The sequence below is a fragment of the Somniosus microcephalus genome, chromosome 3, assembly GCF_052327205.1.
Source record: "Somniosus microcephalus isolate GS21.2 chromosome 3, FLI_Smic_1.0, whole genome shotgun sequence".
In the NCBI taxonomy this organism is placed as follows: Eukaryota; Metazoa; Chordata; class Chondrichthyes; order Squaliformes; family Somniosidae; genus Somniosus; species Somniosus microcephalus.
The window spans coordinates 95,940,219-95,962,420 of NC_140989.1; the positions used below are offsets into that span (position 1 = coordinate 95,940,219).

The window sequence follows — 22,202 nt, forward strand, 5'->3', positions numbered from 1 at the left end:
TTTGTATGAAGAGTATAGGAGGAAGACAAACTATTACACATTAGTTCTAATAGCTGCATAAATGATCCTGCATTTGAAAGAGCATTCAGTAGTTACCTCTGCATGTAACTTTGTCTGGATTTAATTCATATCCTTGGTCACACTGGCAGATGAAGGAACCCACGATATTAAAGCACTGATGATCACATGAAGTACTTGTCTCACACTCATTAATATCTCAGGGGGAAAGAAAAAATGCAATCATTCAAAATCTCAGCTAAATGATCTTATCAAATAAAATTACAGAAAGATTTAAATAATCTTGGCACACAAGGAAGCTTTCAGTGAAATGCTACAGACCCATTTTCCGAGGTTGCATTTAGGCAGAATTTTCTTTCAGCCCTTTCAAGAACTTTTCCCCCAGCACCCCTACCAGTTCACTCAAGTATATTTTGATTGATATTTTTTCAAAAGGCCAGTGTTGTTATAAACATGGAGGGCAGTGAGTGAGTATTCCACCCTGCTAGGTTGGTGAGGCAACGTGACTTCCAGGAGCATTCCAGTGCATTCAGAAGCTCCTAAGAAAGCAACAGGGGGTGCAAGTTCAGACCAAGATGAGAGTCACTCTAGAGATGCCTGACCCAGGAATAGCCCACTAAAGTCTGGCAATGCAGATTTCCCAATGAGCAGCATGGTTTCCCAGGGCTGGATAGCTCCAAAGTGTCTCAAGTCAGGTTGAAGTTGCAACCACTTTATTGCTTTCTATGGAACTACTCCATGGAGTGTCCCAACAGGAAGGGAGACTCTATCTGAGGTTGCGGTGGGGGGGGGGGGGGGGGGTGGTGGGGACGATTACATGCTGATGCCAAAATTGACATCTTTTAAAATCACATTCTCCTGAGGCTAATATTTTTTTCTATAAAATGGTCAAGTACTTTGAGTATAAAGTAGCCCACAGACTTTCTTTACACTTTAATAACTTTTGACAATCAGCTTTGATTTTTTCAAAATATTGCAGAAAATTATTACTTTTTTTAAAAAGGACTGCTGACTTCTAGATTTGCCAAATCTCTCCATTTAAAATAGAAGATTAGTACTCATAACAGTGTAGGTTCAGACTGGGATGCCCTATATAGAAAGAAAGCCAAATGTTAAGTTATCCAGGACAGTCCACAAGGCATAGTAACAATCTCCAGATCCCCTTAAGCGCTGCCTAAAATGTTGTTTCACTTAGGTTTGATTTTTTTCTTAGTAGCATTGAATTGTCAGTTTAAGAAAACTGTTTTTATAGGTGTCCAACCAAAACATCTACTGCAGTAATACAGAAAGCAGTACAGTAATTGAGGTCAAATCTTTGTTTACTTCTAACAGAAATAGCCAAAATGTAGAGATTGACTTGAGACCTCTCATTGAGAGGGAAATAATAAGAATAATAACAGATCTATTACTAATGCTTTAGTTAGAAGGTTCCCCCACAGTTCTCTCCTGACTTTGTTGAGGTACAGTTTCATGAACACTGGCAGCCGTCCGGTACCTTGCCCAAGGAGCCATGCTTCAGGTTTGAGCCTAGGCATCGGCCAAGAATTTCCTCGGAGCTTCACCTACTCCACCGCCATAACTTCGCTGGAAGTACGGCGCAAACCCTGTCTATGTGCGTGTATGGAGTTTCTGCCACACTTCCGGTGAAGTTATGGTGCCAGAGCGGAAGCAGCTACGAGGAAATTCCAGGGCACTGATTCCTGGCGGGCTATTTGTTCACGGGTGCATGACTGTCAAGCCCTGGCCTGCTCTCAACTGGTGTTTGCACACATGCACAACAGGAGTCACTGAATAGCAATCAAGAGTGAGAACTTGAGCTGATTTATTCCCACACCAGGCCAGGGGTCCTGAGCTAACTGAAGGTGCCTTATATTGTCATACAGCAGGGATTAACCTCAGCATAGACTGCTGCTTGGACCCAGGGTATTCCTGATCTTTATGGCTCAGTGCCACACCAGGCAGTCCATTTACTCAGCAAGCCATTAGGGGAGCTAATTAGAAGTTCTTCATTACATTACATGTATTATAACATAAAAGGCAGTTTGTTTTATAAGCCTGCAAGAATAATTTTTTGTGTGGAATTACTGGAACAGCAAGAATTACTATGAGCTGTGGCTTTCAGCCAACCTGGCAAACATAAATAGAAAAGTATTTCAGTGGGGTATTGCTCACAATGTAAAATAGCAGTTTGAAATGACTCCGATACAGAATCACATATAGAGTTGAACAACGGCTGCCAGTTTCTAATGATGTCACTATGGAGACTCAAAGATTTCTTACTGCTGGAGTTGTTGAATAAACCTTCAAAGGATGGAGCTTTACCCTAACCTTATCTTACATGTGGTATTGAATCAAAAAACAGTGCATCCCATTCAACAGCATAACAAGCACTATACCTGTACAGAGTGGAGAGGAGAGAGGGCTTTGGATAAATAAAATTAAATATTCTGCAAAGTGTTAATTATGTCTTTATATGTAAGGCAAACAATTTTTATATACTCTTTTGGCAACAGATGGAAAAGTTTCCTTATTTTAATACTGAAATCACTGTCGGTAATGCGTTATAGCTTAATGCAAGGTATCCTGAGATTATGAGTGAGAACATATGCTTACCTCTACATGTGCGATTATTGCTTGCCAGCTGAAAACCTGTGTTGCACTGACAGTAATAGGAACCAGGTGTGTTGACACATCCATGATGGCAATAGGTGGCTGTGTTACATTCATCAATGTCTGCATAATCATTGAAAAATACATTACACAACTGCTCATATTTAAGAAAATCATTGCCAGACACCCACAATGATTAGTGCCAAGGGCCATAGCCCAATGATGTAATATTATCACAGTAAGGTTGCTTTTTCTGTTTCAAGTCATATATTATTGTTAACACTTAGATCCATTCTGCCTTCCTTCCTAATTTACCTAATAATCTTCAGCAGAGCCTAAAAGCTGCATTCTGGTAGCAATTTGGATTTAGTTATTTCCTATTTCATTTCAGACCATATTAGTGCTGAACAAACAAATTTGTAGTAGGGGCATTAGGGTACTTGATTAATCAGCCAGCAGCAGCCATGATATTGCTAACTAGATGCCATAGTAATAATTTGGCCAAAGCTCTAAGATAAAATGAATCATTTCCTCAAGTTATATTGAGACGTTACATCAACATTTACCATTCAATTTTTAAATATCATTCTCAGGATGTGAAAGGCCAGCATTTATTGCCAATTCTTAGTTGCCCTGGGAAGGTGGTGGTGGTGGGCCTTCTTCTTGAACCGCTTCAGTCCATGTAGTGTTATTTTTTGTAGCTGTTTGATACAACTGATTGGCTTGCCAGGTCACTTCAGAGGGCATTTAAGAGTCAACCATGTTGGTGTGGGACTGGAATCACATTTAGGCCAGACTGGGTAAGGACACAAGGGGGTAAAAATTGGGTAGCGCCTCCCTTTGGGGCACTACCTTTGCCAGGGCGCTAACCTGAAAAAGTTAGCGCCCCCGCAGCCGATTTTCCCAGGTAGCGCCCCAAGAGGGAGGAAGGGGCGCTACTGGAAGCGCCCAGCCAATATCGCAGTGTTATGTGCCGCGGTACTGCGGGCCTTCCACCCCTTATTAAAGGGGAGGGGCCTGGCGCAGCGCATCCTGGTGCCCAGCTGGGCCACCAGGGATCGGGAGTGCCGGCAAACGAGCCCGGCACTCGAGCGGAGCGCCCCAGCCGCAGGTAGGCCCCTCTGATCCCGGCAGACATAACGTCCGGCGGTAAGTTGGGGTGCGCCACCCAATATTACATCCGGGGCGTGAGCGGGGCGCTGCGCATGGCGATGACGTCATCACCGGTGGTGCTAATGGTTAGCGCCGCCGCTAACCTCCCGCTGAATTTTGCGGGAGGTGTTAGCGGCACCGCGCCCAGACGCTGGTTGATTTGCGCCCCATTAGCGCCCTCTTAGGGTGCTAACAGGAGGTGCAATTCAACCGAATTTAGCCCGCAAGGTTTCCGTCCCTAAAGGACATTAGTGAACATTTGGCTTACTCATTTTACTGCTACTAGCTTTTGATTTCCAGATTCTGAAAAACTGAATCCAGATTCTCAAACTGCCATGGTAGGATTTGAACTCATGGGGCTGGATTTTTGCACCCAAAAGCGGATAGGTTGGGGTCGAGTCAGAGGTTAAAATTTTTAAAATCTCAAACCCGACCCCAATCTGCCTCCAACCCGCTCCCAGGAGGCAGGTTGGCAATTTAAATATTTTAATGAGGCTGGCATCCTCGGATTTAATCTGTTTTACAGGTTTTACAGTGGTCGGCCAGGATTCCCAGGCTTCGGGAAACCCAGAAGCTGAAGGGAAGTGAGTACAGCCTTGGGGAGAAGGTAAATACCTTTACAGAACTGCTTCTGGACCAGGAGGCGCAGGAGTGCAGTAACATAGCCATACAGTACTGTACCCAGATAGACTGCAAGATGTTTCCCTCCACAGGTTTGCCTCTCTTTTTGGGGCCAGGGACCTTGTACTGGGGAATTCTGGTTCCTGTTGACAAATTCTACGTGTGAGCGAGATGGATTATGGGAGATGTAGGCTTTATCCTGTTCCTGTGCAACTACAATGCCCAGATCATAAAAAGAAAAAGACTTGCATTTATATAGCGCCTTTCACGGCCATCAGACGTCCCAAAGTGCTTTACGGCCAATGAAGTACCTGTTTTAAGTGTAGTCACTGTTGTAATGTAGGAAACACGGCTACCAATTTGCACACAGCAAGCTTCCACAAACAGGAATGTGATAATGACCAGATAGTCTGTTTTAGTGATGTTGATTAAGGGATAAATATTGGTGGTACACTGGGGATAATTCCCCTGCTCTTCTTTGAAATAGTGCCATAGGATCTTTTACGTCCACCTGAGAGAACAGATGGGGTCTCGGTTTAACGTCTCATCTGAAAGACAGCACCTCTGACAGTGCAGCACTCCCTCAGTACTGCACTGGAATGTCAGCCTAGATTTTTGTGCTCGCGTCTCTGGATTGGGATTTGAACCCACAACCTTCTGACTCAGAGGCGAGGATGCTACCAACTGAGCCATAGCTGACACCGATAAACACTGTCAGATGTAGAGCAAAAAAAATTCTAACGTAAGTGAGAATAAGCTAGTTTGAAAAAGGAATAATATTACTTACATCTTAAGCAAGTTTTTTTAATTAGTAGGAGGGCCTCTTTTAGCAAAACTCTGGGGGGGGGGGTTGGTGGTGGAAGCCTCTAAACATGATCGGAAGGAGGAATGCCTCTGACTGCAATCTTGGGGGTTGGGGTAGGGGAGGAGGCTCTAGTAGCAATGGGGGGAGTGAGTGGGAAGGCTCAAGCAAAAACCAGGGGGGTGGGGGGTAGCCTGCTGTTGTGTCTCCTTGCGTTCTTATACTATAAATAATAGACACTTTTAGCTCATTTTAGTTATTGCTTTTACTTAGCTGTATTCTTGCTTTGTTTCTGTGCTGCCGCATGGTGCGGAGTGATACAAGATGTCCGACGCTGCACTGTGCACTGCCCGTGCACAGTGTGCCACATAGCAATATAACTACACCATACCAAAGTAGTTCCATACCAAAGTAGTTCCATTTAACGATGTGATACTATAACAATGTAACATCCCTCTTTCTCAAAAAACGAAAACATGAAATTTAACAATTTAAATTAACAAATATTATATCTAAACTATTATTATCAGCTACAAAGAATCGTGAGTTTTTTTTAAATTTGCGATATCGCTCAGGTGGTTGGATGTTGTCCCTCCATCTTGTGGATTTGGTGGTGACCATTCCTCTCTGTGGTGTTTTGGTGTGTTCCGCTCTCGTTGTTGTTGTTGCTGTCGCCTTTGGAGTTGGAGTGTGCATGCTCGTGGCTGTTTGATTTGTAGCGCTTGTTTCTGGTGTTGTACTGCTTGTGGTAGCTGGTGTTGTCAATGTTGCTGATGTTGTCTGCTGCTTATTCAGTTCAGGTGAAGGTCTGATGTGGAGTCTGTTCCATCTGTATTGGTTACCAGGTTCAGTCTCTACGAAGTAGGATCTTGGAGTATCAGCTTTTCCAATGACCTTGGCTGGATTCCAGGTTTTCAACACCGGGTCTTGCACATGCACCGATTGTCCATTCAGCAATTCTGGTAGCGTCTTTGCATGTTTATCGTAATGTTTGCTTCCGACGATTTGTGCTTCTGCCAGCTTTTGTCTGAAGTCGTCCTGGTCCTGGGGAGGATGTATTTTTGCTGGTAGTGTAGTCTTAAACTTCCTCCCATTCAGCAATTCCGCAGGTGATTTCATGTCTGCTTTCAGTGGTGTTGATCTGAGTGATAGGAGGGCAAGGTCTTGGTCTTCCCCCATCTCACTACTTTTGATGAGAGTTCTCTTGACAGTCTGGATCTGTCTTTCGATGAACCCGTGTCCCCTTGGGAAATGTGGGGATGAGGTTACTATTTTGAACCCATACTTTTCTGCCAGAGCTCTGAATTCACTCGATGTGAACTGGGTTCCATTGTCACAGATTACCTTTTCCGGGATTCCTTGTTCAGCAAACAAGCTCTTTGCAATCCTGGTGGTAGTTGTGGCTCTCAAGTCTTTCATCCTTCTCACAAAAGGAAACTTGGAATAGTAATCTGCCACCAAGAGATACCATTCTTGATTGCACATGAAGAGATCTGCCCCAACAGTGTGCCATGGTCTTGACGGTATTTCACTAGGTATCATCTCCTCTTTCTGTTGTGCATTTCTGTATTTCTGGCATATACCACATGTAGAGACCATCTGTTCGATATTTTTGTACATGCCTATCCAGTATACAGCTGATCTGGCTCTTAGCTTGCATTTCTCCATTCCCATGTGGCCTTCATGTATGAGATGGAGAAGTTGTGTCTGCATCGTCTTTGGCACGATGATCCTCGATCCAGCAAGGAGAATACCGTCTTCTACTGCAATATCGTCTTTAATCGTCCAGTATTGACGAATTGTCACCTATACCTGCTGGATTCTCTCCGGCCACCCCTGTATTACTTGTTGTGTGAGTAGTTGCAATTCCTCATCTTTGCTAGTCTCATCTCTGATTTGACGGAGCTTTGTAGGGGTAACATTCACTAGGTGGTGGATTTTTACTGTTAGGCCCTCCACCTCGTGTTTCTCATATGGTGACAATCGAGACAACGCATCTGCTAGCACCATTTCCTTTCCTGGCTTATATTTAAGCGTGAAATCATAGCTTTGGAGCCTTAGAAGTAGTCTTTGCAGTCTTGCAGGCGCTTTGCACAGATTCTTCTTATAGATCTGTTCTAGTGGACGATGGTCACTCTCTATTGTAAATCGCCTGCCATACAGGTATGTATGGAATTTCTCGCATCCGTACACTACTGCTAATAGTTCTCTTTCTATGTTGGCGTATCTCGTCTCGGCTGACGTCAAGGCCTTTGATGCGAAAGCTATCGGCTTTCCGTCCTGCACCAGAGCTGCCCCTAGTCCTCTGGTAGAAGCGTCTACTTGCAGAGTGACTGGTTTTCTTCTGTCATAATATGACAGACTTGTTTCTTTGCACAACAGTTCTTGAAGTTGTTTGAAATTCCTTTCGTGTGATTCAGACCACTGGTATTCGGCGTCTTCTTTCGATAGCTCTCTGAGATTTGTTGTATGTTCCGACATGTGTGGGATGAAAGAACTCATGTATTGGACCAAGCCGAGGTAACTCCTCAGCTCTTTCTTGTCTTTGGGTGGTTTCATTTCAGCAATCGCCGCAATCTTCTCTGGACTTGGCTTGACTCCCTCTGGTGTATAAATCATACCGAAGAATTGGCATTCCTTGACTTTAACTATGCACTTATCTGCATTTAACTTGATGCCAGCCTTCCTGGTACGCTCCATGGCCTCATGTAGATGCATGTCATGGTCTCTTTCATCTGCTCCATAGATCTAAATATCATCAGCTATTCCTGTAGCTCCTTCACAGTCTCTGTATGTCTCGTCTACTTTCTGTTGAAAGATATCTTGACTGACCTTTAACCTGAATGGTAGTCTCAGGAATTTGTAATGCCCAAATGGTGTGTTGAATGTTGTCAGTGTTGTTGATTCCTCATCCAACTTCATGTTCCAATATCCATTTCTGGCATCTAGTTTTGAGAAAACTTTGGCTCCTGCCAGTGATGGTGTAATCTCCTCTAGAGTTGGGGTGGGATAGTGGTCCCTCTTTATCGCCTGGTTTAGATCTTTGGGGTCCAAACATATTCTGAGACGCCCGTTTGGCTTTTCTCATACCACAATTGAGTTTTCCCAGTCTGTGGGTTCAGTGACCTTTACGATCACTCCCTTTTCTTCCATCTCCTTTAGCTCTCTTTCAAGCTTTGTCTTCAGCTCGATGGGTACTTTTCGTGGAGCATGGATAACGGGCTTTACCTCTGGATCGATGGTGATGTGGTATTGGAAATCTCCGAAACATCCCACTGTATCATCGAAACATTCCGGATACATGTCTATCAAGTCTTTTTTTACTCTTGATTTGTGGGCGGTTCTCCAGTGGGGTGTTGCTGTCTATCTTCAGTGACGTTTCCGTCAGCTCGTGATGCACTGAGATCAATCTCAACTTCTCGCAGCTGTTTAATCCCAGGATCGCTGGCCCCTCAGTGTCGGTGACATAGAACATGCAGTTGATGTTCTTTCTTTTATGTGTCCCTTTGATAAAGGTTATTCTGAGTTGTTTAATCTCACTCCCCCCGTATGCTGTCAGCGTGACATTACTTGCCTTTAAACAACCATTTTTCGGGTAGCCATCTTCTCTCAGGTTTTCGGGAAAGATCTGCTGGTACAGCCTCAATGGGAGAATGTTGCTCTGAGCCCCTGTGTCCAGCTTCAACTTTAAGTTGATGGTTGTGGGCCGACCTTTGACCTTTTTTTTGATTTGGATGATGGTGTGCAATTCTCTCCTCGGAGTATTTTCTGCTCTGGACATCTCGTGAAGCTGTATCTTTATGGTTTCGATGTTTAGTGCATTGTCGTGATCATCATCATCATCCTGCTCATCCATGGCATGGATATTATGTTTCTTTCTCTGGTTCTGCTGTCCGCCTTTGTTTTTGATGTATGTTCCTTCTTTCTTCATTCTGCACCTCTTTTCCCAGTGGTTTAGTTTGCCACATGCATTGCAGCTTGTTCCATATGCTGGACATTTCCTCTTGTCTGTGTAATCGTGCGGTCTTCCACAATTTCTGCACGTTTCCCCCGTTGTCATGTGCGTGTCTTTGTGTGTTGTACTTTTCTCTCACTGCATTCACTCTGTTGTCCATCTCAGAAGCCATCCGCATGTCAGCCGTTTGAGAAATCAGCGTTTTCATTTGCTGCTTCATGGCTTCATGAGCTCTCGCAGTATCTATAGCCTCTGTTATTCCGAGCTTTTCTTTTCCTATCAGGGCTTTTTGTACCTCTACATGCGCTGACCCCCATATCAGCTGGTCCACAAGCCTTTCCTCCATTTCCTTAAATTTACACTTGCTGGCTTCATTTCTCAGCCTTGTCAGGAAATTGTCAGCTGTTTCACCGGGTTCCTGTCTTAGACTCTGGAATTTGTATCTGTGTATACGGTGATTGGATTTAGGCTCTAGATGGTTGCTGAATTTATCAAAAATTGTCAAAGGGTTTTCCTTTTCCTCTTCAGTCAAGCTGCAGCTATTATACAAATCTAGGCCTTTTTCTCCTGTCCACAACAGAATGTAACTAACCTTTTCCTCATTGGTAGTACCCTTCAGGAAGCTTTTGAATGTAAGCTCACATTTCTGTTTGAACTTGCGGAATGCTTCTACTATATCGTCGGCTTCCCAGTTCATGAGGGGTTGCATTTGCACAGTCAGTGCAGTGGCAGCCGTCATTTTAGTTTCCCGTACGATTCACTCTCAATCACCGCAGACACCGGCACTCACAATCAGCTCATAAAATCACTTTTCGTCTTATTCGTAGTTCGTAAAGCACAATTTGTACTCACTTATACCGCTGCCACCATGTTGTGTCTCCTTGTGTTCTTATACTATAAATAATACAGACACTTTTAGCTCATTTTAGTTACTGCTTTTACTTAGCTGTATTCTTGCTTTGTTTCTGTGCTGCCGCATGGTGCGGAGTGATACAAGATGTCCGACGCTGCACTGTGCACTGCCCGTGCACAGTGTGCCACATAGCAATATAACTACACCATACCAAAGTAGTTCCATACCAAAGTAGTTCCATTTAACGATGTGATACTATAACAATGTAACACCTGCCTCAAGGAAAAGGCTTCCTTGTTCGGCCAGGAGGAGCACTCCTCCTGGCCCACAAGGAATCCTAAAATAAAACTTCTCCATTTACCTTCTTGGCCTCTTCTGGGCCAGGATCCGGCTCCCGGCAGGTTTTACCCGACGGGAGAGCTGACACTTCCCCCTCCAGCTCAGGCCTCACCTTGAAATTGCAGATGACATCATCAGCCTGCTCCATGTAATTAAAGTAGGACCTGCTTCCTTCCTGTGGGTGTCCTGTTCGCTTGCTCAGAAGAGTAGGTTAAAATTGGGAAGGTAGCAGGATTGGAGGGATAAGTGGCTCGCCTTATTTTAACTGCTCCCCCCCCACCGCCGTGCCCATTTTCCACCAGGTGGGGACAGTTAAAATCATGGCCCTGGGTGAGCAGTTTTAACTCCCAGAAACAGGTGGGTTTGGGTCAGGTGGGAAGTGAAAATGTAAAACTTCTCAAACCGAACCCAATCTGCCTTGAACCCACCCACTTTGGCATACCATCTCGCCGTCCGGCGGAGGTGAGGGTCCCCAGTGGAGGGCTCTCTATGCGGGAGTCCTCCCTTTATCTATTGGGGACTTGGCCTGGAGGGTGTTGCATGGAGCAGTCCTGTGCAATAAGGTTTTAAGTAGGTTCACGGACTCCCAGGCTGCCTGCCTTTTATGCGGCCTGGGGGAGTCCATGTTACACGTATATACGGAATATGAGAGGTTGCAGCCCCTATTCCATTATTTGAAGGGGATGCTCCTCGATGTTTGGCTGCACTTCAGTCCCACGCTCCTGATCTTTGGTCACCTGGTGCAGAGGGGGGCGGGCAGATTGGAGGACCTCCTTGTAGGACTGCTCCTGGGCTTGGCCAAAGTGGCCATTAACCGGTCCAGGCAGCGGGCGGTCGAGGGGGTCGATCGGCCCGATTGCCTGCCTCTCTTCCGCGGCCATGTTCGCACCTGGGTGGCCCTGGAGATGGAGCATGAGGTGTCTGCCGGCGTGCTTGAAGCCTTCCGCGACCAGTGGGCGCCGTGGGGACTGGAGTGCATCATCACCCCGGCCAACACAATTTTAATTTAATTTGTTAAGGTTCTTTTAAAGTTATATTAGTTACAATCTATTTGTTTAAGCACCCAATTAAAAAGAGTACACCGAAAAGCTAAACCTGCCCACTTCCGGTTTTAATGGTGGCAGAATGGGACGTGGGAGGAGACCAACCCGCTCCCAGGAGGCGGGGGGCATTCATTTGAATATTTTAATGAGGTTGTGCGCCTCAGATTTTTTTTTCCTCTGCTCTGGCTTTAACTCTGGCCAGCTGGGTTTCCTGGTCCTTGGGAACGAGCAGCTAAAGGGAGGTGAGGGCTGCTGCATGGAACAGGCCAGTGCATTTCCAGCACTGTATGTGGGCCAGGAGAAGCAGGAGTGCTTCCCCTAGCCCACCAAGAAAACCTGTTAACATCCCCAGCGATTGGACTCACGCCTCCAACCGGCGATCCGATTCCCTCCAGATGTCCTCCATGGCCCGCCATCTACTCCTGGCACCCGCCCAATGTCCTCCAGGGGCCCCCCCCGCGATCTACTCCCCTCCTCCCCCGATCTTTCCGGCCCCCCGCGATCTACTCACCTCCTCCCCCGATCTCTCCAGCCCATCCCATCGATGTCCCTGCCTCCCTGATCTCTCCGGCCCACCCCATCGATGTGTCCCCTCCTCCCCCGATCTCTCCGGCCCACCCACCGATGTCCCCACCTCCCCCGATCTCTCCGGCCCACCCATCGATGTCCCCACCTCCCCCGATCTCTCCGGCCCACCCATCGATGTCCCCTCCTCCCCCGATATCTCCGGCCCACACATCGATGTCCCCTCCTCCCTGATCTCTCCGGCCCACCACATCGATGTCCCCTCCTCCCCCGATCTCTCTGGCCCACCCACCGATGTCCCCTCCTCCCCCGATATCTCCGGCCCACACATCGATGTCCCCTCCTCCCTGATCTCTCCGGCCCACCCCATCGATGTCCCCACCTCCCCCGATCTCTCCGGCCCACCCATCGATGACCCCTCCTCCCCCGATCTCTCCGGCCCACCCATCGATGTCCCCTCCTCCCTGATCTCTCCGGCCCACCCATCGATGTCCCCACCTCCCCCGATCTCTCCGGCCCACCCCATCGATGTCCCCACCTCCCCCGATCTCTCCAGCCCACCCCATCGATGTCCCCACCTCCCCTGATCTCTCCGACCCATCCCATCGATGTCCCCTCCTCCCCCGATCTCTCCTGCCCACCCCATCGATGTCCCCACCTCCCCCGATCTCTCCAGCCCACCCCATCGATGTCCCCACCTCCCCCGATCTCTCCAGCCCACCCCATCGATGTCCCCACCTCCCCTGATCTCTCCGGCCCACCCCATCGATGTCCCCTCCTCCCCCGATCTCTCCAGCCCACCCCATCGATGTCCCCTCCTCCCCCGATCTCTCCTGCCCACCCCATCGATGTCCCCACCTCCCCCGATCTCTCCAGCCCACCCCATCGATGTCCCCACCTCCCCCGATCTCTCCAGCCCACCCCATCGATGTCCCCTCCTCCCCCGACCTCTCCGGCCCACCCATCGATGTCCCCTCCTCCCCCGACCTCTCCGGCCCACCCATCGATGTCCCCTCCTCCCCCGATCTCTCCGGCCCACCCCATCGATGTCCCCACCTCCCCCGATCTCTCCGGCCCACCCATCGATGTCCCCTCCTCCCCCGATATCTCCGGCCCACACATCGATGTCCCCTCCTCCCTGATCTCTCCGGCCCACCACATCGATGTCCCCTCCTCCCCCGATCTCTCTGGCCCACCCATCGATGTCCCCTCCTCCCCCGATATCTCCGGCCCACACATCGATGTCCCCTCCTCCCTGATCTCTCCGGCCCACCCCATCGATGTCCCCTCCTCCCCCGATCTCTCCGGCCCACCCCATCGATTTGTCCCCTCCTCCCCCGATCTCTCCGGCCCACCCATCGATGTCCCCTCCTCCCTGATCTCTCCGGCCCACCCATCGATGTCCCCACCTCCCCCGATCTCTCCGGCCCACCCCATCGATGTCCCCACCTCCCCCGATCTCTCCAGCCCACCCCATCGATGTCCCCACCTCCCCTGATCTCTCCGACCCACCCCATCGATGTCCCCACCTCCCCCGATCTCTCCAGCCCACCCCATCGATGTCCCCACCTCCCCCGATCTCTCCAGCCCACCCCATCGATGTCCCCACCTCCCCTGATCTCTCCGGCCCAGCCCATCGATGTCCCCTCCTCCCCCGATCTCTCCAGCCCACCCCATCGATGTCCCCTCCTCCCCCGATCTCTCCTGCCCACCCCATCGATGTCCCCACCTCCCCCGATCTCTCCAGCCCACCCCATCGATGTCCCCACCTCCCCCGATCTCTCCAGCCCACCCCATCGATGTCCCCTCCTCCCCCGACCTCTCCGGCCCACCCATCGATGTCCTCTCCTCCCCCGATCTCTCCGGCCCATCCCATCGATGTCCCCTCCTCCCCCGATCTCTCCGGCCCACCCATCGATGTCCCCTCCTCCCCCGACCTCTCCGGCCCACCCATCGATGTCCCCTCCTCCCCCGATCTCTCCGGCCCACCCCATCGATGTCCCCACCTCCCCCGATCTCTCCGGCCCATCCCATCGATGTCCCCACCTCCCCCGATCTCTCCGGCCCATCCCATCGATGTACCCTCCTCCCCCGATCTCTCCGGCCTACCCATCGATGTCCCCACCTCCCCCGATCTCTCCAGCCCATCCCATCGATGTGTCCCCTCCTCCCCCGATCTCTCCGGCCTACCCATCGATGTCCCCTCCTCCCCCGACCTCTCCAGCCCATCCCATCGATGTGTCCCCTCCTCCCCCGATCTCTCCGGCCTACCCATCGATGTCCCCTCCTCCCCCGACCTCTCCGGCCCACCCATCGATGTCCCCTCCTCCCACGATCTCTCCGGCCTACCCATCGATGTCCCCACCTCCCCCGATCTCTCCGGCCCACCCCATCGATGTCCCCTCCTCCCCCGATCTCTCCGGCCTACCCATCGATGTCCCCACCTCCCCCGATCTCTCCAGCCCACCCCATCGATGTCCCCTCCTCCCCCGATCTCTCCGGCCTACCCATCGATGTCCCCACCTCCCCCGATCTCTCCGGCCCACCCCATCGATGTCCCCTCCTCCCCCGATCTCTCCGGCCCACCCATCGATGTCCCCTCCTCCCACGATCTCTCCGGCCTACCCATCGATGTCCCCACCTCCCCCGATCTCTCCGGCCCATCCCATCGATGTACCCTCCTCCCCCGATCTCTCCGGCCCACCCCATCGATGTGTCCCCTCCTCCCCCGATCTCTCCAGCCCACCCCATCGATGTCCCCTCCTCCCCTGATCTCTCCGGCCCACCCCATCAATGTCCCCACCTCTCCCGATCTCTCCGGCCCACCCCATCGATGTGTCCCCTCCTCCCCCGAGCTCTCCGGCCCACCCACCGATGTCCCCACCTCCCCCGATCTCTCCGGCCCACCCCATCGATGTCCCCACCTCCCCCGATCTCTCCGGCCCACCCCATCGATGTCCCCTCCTCCCCCGATCTCTCCGGCCCACCCCATCGATGTCCCCTCCTCCCCCGATCTCTCCAGCCCATCCCATCGATGTCCCCTCCTCCCCCGATCTCTCCGGCCCACCCATCGATGTCCCCTCCTCCCCCGATCTCTCCAGCCCACCCCCTCGATGTCCCCTCCTCCCCCGATCTCTCCGGCCCACCCCATCGATGTCCCCACCTCCCCCGATCTCTCCAGCCCATCCCATCGATGTGTCCCCTCCTCCGCCGATCTCTCCGGCCTCGCCCATCGATGTCCCCACCTCCCCCGATCTCTCCGGCCCACCCCATCGATGTCCCCTCCTCCCCCGATCTCTCCAGCCCAGCCCATGATGTCCCCTCCTCCCCCGATCTCTCCGGCCCACCCCATCGATGTCCCCTCCTCCCCGACCTCTCCGGCCCACCCCATCGATGTCCCCCTCCTCCCCCGATCTCTCCAGCCCACCCCATCGATGTGTCCCCTCCTCCCCTGATCTCTCCGGCCCACCCCATCGATGTGTCCCCTCCTCCCCCGATCTCTCCAGCCCACCCCATCGATGTCCCCTCCTCCCCCGATCTCTCCAGCCCACCCCATCGATGTGCCCCTCCTCCCCCGATCTCTCCAGCCCATCCCATTGATGTGTCCCCTCCTCCCCCGATCTCTCCAGCCCACCCCATCGATGTGTTCCCCTCCCCCGATCTCTCCAGCCCATCCCATCGATGTCCCCTCCTCCCCCGATCTCTCCGGCCCACCCCATCGATGTGTCCCCTCCTCCCCGATCTCTCCAGCCCACCCCATCGATGTGTCCCCTCCTCCCCTGATCTCTCCGGCCCACCCCATCGATGTCCCCTCCTCCCCGATCTCTCCAGCCCACCCATCGATGTCCCCTCCTCCCCCGATCTCTCCGGCCCACCCCATCGATGTGTCCCCTCCTCCCCCGATCTCTCCGGCCCACCCCATCGATGTGTCCCCTCCACCCCCGATCTCTCCAGCCCACCCCATCGATGTGTCCCCTCCTCCCCTGATCTCTCCAGCCCACCCCATCGATGTGTTCCCTCCTCCCCCGATCTCTCTGGCCCTCCCCATCGATGTGTCCCCTCCTCCCCCGATCTCTCCAGCCCACCCCATCGATGTGTCCCCCTCCTCCCTGATCTCTCCAGCCCACCCCATCGTTGTGTTCCCTCCTCCCCCGATCTCTCCGGCCCACCCATCGATGTCCCCTCCTCGCCCGATCTCTTCGGCCCATCCCATCGATGTCTCCTCCTCCCCCGATCTCTCCGGCCCACCCCATCGATGTCCCCTCCTCCCCCGATCTCTCCGGCCCACCCCATCGATGTCCCCTCCTCCCCCGATCTCTCCGGCCCACCCCATCGATGTCCCCTCCTCCCCCGATCTCTCCGGCCCATCCCATCGATGTCCCCTCCTCCCCCGATCTCTGCGGCCCACCCCATCGATGTCCCACCTCCCCCGATCTCTCCGGCCCACCCCATCGATGTCCCCTCCTCCCCCGATCTCTCCGGCCATCCCATCGATGTCCCCTCCTCCCCCGATCTCTCCGGCCCACCCCATCGATGTCCCCTCCTCCCCCGATCTCTCCGGCCCATCCCATCGATGTCCCCTCCTCCCCCGATCTCTCCGGCCACCCCATCGATGTCCCCTCCTCCCCCGATCTCTCCGGCCCATCCCATCGATGTCCCCTCCTCCCCCGATCTCTCCGGCCCATCCCATCGATGTCCCCACCTCCCCCGATCTCTCCGGCCCACCCCATCGATGTCCCCTCCTCCCCCGATCTCTCCGGCCCATCCCATCGATGTCCCCTCCTCCCCCGATCTCTCCGGCCCATCCCATCGATGTCCCCACCTGCCCCGATCTCTCCGGCCCATCCCATCGATGTCCCCTCCCCCCCGATCCCCATCGATGTCCCTCCTCCCCGATCTCTCCGGCCCACCCCATCGATGTCCCCTCCTCCCCCGATCTCTCCGGCCCATCCCATCGATGTCCCTCCTCCCCCGATCTCTCCGGCCCATCCCATCGATGTCCCCTCCTCCCCCGATCTCTCCGGCGCACCCCATTGATGTGTTCCCTCCTCCCCCGATCTCTCCGGCCCACCCCATCGATGTCCCCTCTTCCCCGATCTCTCCGGCCCACCCCATCGATGTGTTCCCTCCTCCCCTGATCTCTCCGGCCCATCCCATCGATGTCCCCTCCTCCCCCGATCTCTCCGGCCCACCCATCGATGTCCCCTCCTCCCCCGATCTCTCCGGCCCACCCCATCGATGTCCGCTCGTCCCCCGATCTCTCCGGCCCATCCCATCGATGTCCCCTCCTCCCCCGATCTCTCCGGCCCACCCCATCGATGTCCCCTCCTCCCCTGATCTCTCCGGCCCATCCCATCGATGTCCCCTCCTCCCCGATCTCTCCGGCCCACCCCATCGATGTCCCCTCCTCCCCGATCTCTCCGGCCCATCCCATCGATGTCCCCTCCTCCCCCGATCTCTCCGGCCCATCCCATCGATGTCCCCTCCTCCCCCGATCTCTCCGGCGCACCCATTGATGTGTTCCCTCCTCCCCCGATCTCTCCGGCCCACCCCATCGATGTCCCCTCTTCCCCCGATCTCTCCGGCCCACCCCATCGATGTGTTCCCTCCTCCCCTGATCTCTCCAGCCCACCCCATCGATGTCCCCTCTTCCCCGATCTCTCCGGCCCACCCCATCGATGTGTTCCCTTCTCCCCCGATCTCTCCGGCCCACCCCATCGATGTGTTACCTCCTCCCCCGATCTCTCCGGCCCAAGCCATCGATGTCCCCTCCTCCCCTGATCTCTCCAGCCCACCCCATCGATGTGTTCCCTCCTCCCCCGATCTCTCCAGCCCACCCCATCGATGTCCGCTCGTCCCCTGATCTCTCCGGCCCACCCCATCAATGTGTTACCTCCTCCCCCGATCTCTCCGGCCCGCCACATCGATGTCCGCTCGTCCCCTGATCTCTCCGGCCCACCCCATCGATGTGTTCCCTCCTCCCCTGATCTGTCCAGCCCATCCCATCGATGTCCCCTCCTCCCCCGATCTCTCCGGCCCACCCATCGATGTCCCCACCTCCCCTGATCTCTCCAGCCCACCCCATCGATGTGTTCCCTCCTCCCCTGACCTCTCCGGCCCACCCCATCGATGTGTTCCCTCCTCCCCCGATCTCTCCGGCCTCCCCATCGATGTCCCCTCCTCCCCGAACTCTCCGACCCACCCCATCGATGTCCCCTCCTCCCCGCCTCTCTCCGGCCCACACCATCGATGTGTTCCCTCCTCCCCTGATCTGTCCAGCCCATCCCATCGATGTCCCCTCCTCCCCCGATCTCTCCGGCCCACACCATCGATGTGTCCCCTCCTCCCCCGATCTCTCCAGCCCACCCCATCGATGTGTTCCCTCCTCCCCCGATCTCTCCAGCCCACCCCATCGATGTCCGCTCGTCCCCTGATCTCTCCGGCCCACCCCATCAATGTGTTACCTCCTCCCCCGATCTCTCCGGCCCGCCACATCGATGTCCGCTCGTCCCCTGATCTCTCCGGCCCACCCCATCAATGTGTTACCTCCTCCCCCGATCTCTCCGGCCCACCCCATCGATGTCCGCTCGTCCCCTGATCTCTCCGGCCCACCCCATCGATGTGTTACCTCCTCCCCCGATCTCTCCAGCCCACCCCATCGATGTGTTCCCTCCTCCCCCGATCTCTCCAGCCCACCCCATCGATGTCCGCTCGTCCCCTGATCTCTCCGGCCCACCCCATCAATGTGTTACCTCCTCCCCCGATCTCTCCGGCCCGCCACATCGATGTCCGCTCGTCCCCTGATCTCTCCGGCCCACCCCATCAATGTGTTACCTCCTCCCCCGATCTCTCCGGCCCACCCCATCGATGTCCGCTCGTCCCCCGATCTCTCCGGCCCACCCCATCGATGTCCGCTCGTCCCCTGATCTCTCCGGCCCACCCCATCGATGTGTTCCTTCCTCGCCTGATCTCTCCGGCCCACCCCATCGATGTCCCCTCCTCCCCCGATCTCTCCGGCCCACCCCATTGATGTGTTCCTTCCTCGCCTGATCTCTCCGGCCCACCCCATCGATGTGTTCCTTCCTCGCCTGATCTCTCCGGCCCACCCCATCGATGTCCCCTCCTCCCCCGAACTCTCCGGCCCACCCCATCGATGTCCCCTCTTCCCCCGATCTCTCCGGCCCACCCCATCGATTTGTCCCCTCCTCCCCCGATCTCTCCAGCCCACCCCATCGATGTCCCCTCCTCCCCCGATCTCTCCGGCCCACCCCATCGATGTCCCCTCCTCCCCCGATCTCTCCAGCCCACCCCATCGATGTCCCCTCCTCCCCGATCTCTCCGGCCCACCCACCGATGTCCCCTCCTCCCCCGATCTCTCCGGCCCACCCCATCGATTTGTCCCCTCCTCCCCCGATCTCTCCAGCCCACCCCATCGATGTCCCCTCCTCCCCCGATCTCTCCGGCCCACCCCATCGATTTGTCCCCTCCTCCCCCGATCTCTCCGGCCCACACCATCGATTTGTCCCCTCCTCCCCCGATCTCTCCGGCCCACCCCATCGATTTGTCCCCTCCTCCCCCGATCTCTCCGGCCCACCCCATCGATGTGTCCCCTCCTCCCCCGATCTCTCCGGCCCACCCCATCGATGTGTCCCCTCCTCCCCCGATCTCTCCGGCCCACCCCATCGATTTGTCCCCTCCTCCCCCGATCTCTCCGGCCCACCCCATCGATGTGTCCCCTCCTCCCCCGATCTCTCCGGCCCACCCCATCGATTTGTCCCCTCCTCCCCCGATCTCTCCGGCCCACCCCATCGATGTCCCCTCCTCCCCCGATCTCTCCAGCCCACCCCATCGATGTGTCCCCTCCTCCCCCGATCTCTCCGGCCCACCCATCGATGTCCCCACCTCCCCTGATCTCTCCAGCCCACCCCATCGATGTGTTCCCTCCTCCCCCGATCTCTCCAGCCCACCCCATCGATGTCCACACCTCCCCCAATCTCTGCGGCCCACCCCATCGAGGTCCCCTCCTCCCCCGATCTCTCCGGCCCACACCATCGATGTGTTCCCCTCCTCCCCTGATCTGTCCAGCCCATCCCATCGATGTCCCCTCCTCCCCCGATCTCTCCGGCCCACCCCATCGATGTCCCCACCTCCCCTGATCTCTCCAGCCCACCCCATCGATGTGTTCCCTCCTCCCCTGACCTCTCCGGCCCACCCCATCGATGTGTTCCCTCCTCCCCCGATCTCTCCGGCCTCCCCCATCGATGTCCCCTCCTCCCCCGAACTCTCCGACCCACCCCATCGATGTCCCCTCCTCCCCCGCTCTCTCCGGCCCACACCATCGATGTGTTCCCTCCTCCCCTGATCTGTCCAGCCCATCCCATCGATGTCCCCTCCTCCCCCGATCTCTCCGGCCCACACCATCGATGTGTCCCCTCCTCCCCCGATCTCTCCAGCCCACCCCATCGATGTGTTCCCTCCTCCCCTGACCTCTCCGGCCCACCCCATCGATGTGTTCCCTCCTCCCCCGATCTCTCCGGCCTCCCCCATCGATGTCCCCTCCTCCCCCGATCTCTCCGACCCACCCCATCGATGTCCCCTCCTCCCCCGATCTCTCCGGCCCACCCCATCGATGTCCCCTCCTCCCCCGATCTCTCCGGCCCACCCCATCGATGTCCCCTCCTCCCCCGATCTCTCCGGCCTCCCCCATCGATGTCCCCTCCTCCCCCGATCTCTCCGACCCACCCCATCGATGTCCCCTCCTCCCCCGATCTCTCCGGCCCACCCCATCGATGTCCCCTCCTCCCCCGATCTCTCCGGCCCACCCCATCGATGTCCCCTCCTCCCCCCGATCTCTCCGGCCTCCCCCATCGATGTCCCCTCCTCCCCCGATCTCTCCGACCCACCCCATCGATGTCCCCTCCTCCCCCGATCTCTCCAGCCCACCCCATCGATGTCCCCTCCTCCCCCGATCTCTCCGACCCACCCCATCGATGTCCCCTCCTCCCCCGATCTCTCCGGCCTACCCCATCGATGTCCCCTCCTCCCCCGATCTCTCCGACCCACCCCATCGATGTCCCCTCCTCCCCCGATCTCTCCGGCCTACCCCATCGATGTCCCCTCCTCCCCCGATCTCTCCGACCCACCCCATCGATGTCCCCTCCTCCCTGATCTCTCCGGCCCACCCATCGATGTCCCCACCTCCCCCGATCTCTCCGGCCCACCCCATCGATGTCCCCACCTCCCCCGATCTCTCCAGCCCACCCCATCGATGTCCCCACCTCCCCTGATCTCTCCGACCCACCCCATCGATGTCCCCACCTCCCCCGATCTCTCCAGCCCACCCCATCGATGTCCCCACCTCCCCCGATCTCTCCAGCCCACCCCATCGATGTCCCCACCTCCCCTGATCTCTCCGGCCCAGCCCATCGATGTCCCCTCCTCCCCCGATCTCTCCAGCCCACCCCATCGATGTCCCCTCCTCCCCCGATCTCTCCTGCCCACCCCATCGATGTCCCCACCTCCCCCGATCTCTCCAGCCCACCCCATCGATGTCCCCACCTCCCCCGATCTCTCCAGCCCACCCCATCGATGTCCCCTCCTCCCCCGACCTCTCCGGCCCACCCATCGATGTCCCCTCCTCCCCCGACCTCTCCGGCCCACCCATCGATGTCCCCTCCTCCCCCGATCTCTCCGGCCCACCCCATCGATGTCCCCACCTCCCCCGATCTCTCCGGCCCATCCCATCGATGTCCCCTCCTCCCCCGATCTCTCCGGCCCATCCCATCGATGTCCCCTCCTCCCCCGATCTCTCGGCCCACCATCGATGTCCCCTCCTCCCCCCGACCCTCTCCCGGCCCACCCATCGATGTCCCTCCTCCCCCGATCTCTCCGGCCCACCCCATCGATGTCCCCACCTCCCCCGATCTCTCCGGCCCATCCATCGATGTACCCTCCTCCCCCGATCTCTGCGGCCTACCATCGATGTCCCCACCTCCCCCGATCTCTCCAGCCCATCCATCGATGTGTCCCCTCCTCCCCCGATCTCTCCGGCCTACCATCGATGTCCCCTCCTCCCCCGACCTCTCCGGCCCACCCCATCGATGTCCCCTCCTCCCCCGATCTCTCCGGCCTACCCATCGATGTCCCCTCCTCCCCCGACCTCTCCGGCCCACCCATCGATGTCCCCTCCTCCCCCGATCTCTCCGGCCTACCCATCGATGTCCCCACCTCCCCCGATCTCTCCGGCCCATCCCATCGATGTACCCTCCTCCCCCGATCTCTCCG

The 22,202-nt window shown here is 55.5% G+C and overlaps 1 protein-coding gene across 2 annotated transcripts in view; it reads right to left on the reverse strand.

Moving 5' to 3' along the window:
• The window catches only part of LOC147121222 (EGF-containing fibulin-like extracellular matrix protein 1), a 170,330-nt gene that overhangs the window by 26,462 nt on the left and 121,666 nt on the right, over positions 1-22,202 (reverse strand). For both annotated transcript variants that reach the window (XM_085981407.1, XM_085981406.1), the window contains 2 exons: positions 2,632-2,751; positions 97-216 (listed from right to left, as the gene is read on the reverse strand). In XM_085981407.1, the coding sequence (XP_085837533.1) occupies positions 97-216; positions 2,632-2,751 (240 nt within the window). The remainder of the gene's footprint in view (positions 1-96; positions 217-2,631; positions 2,752-22,202) is intronic.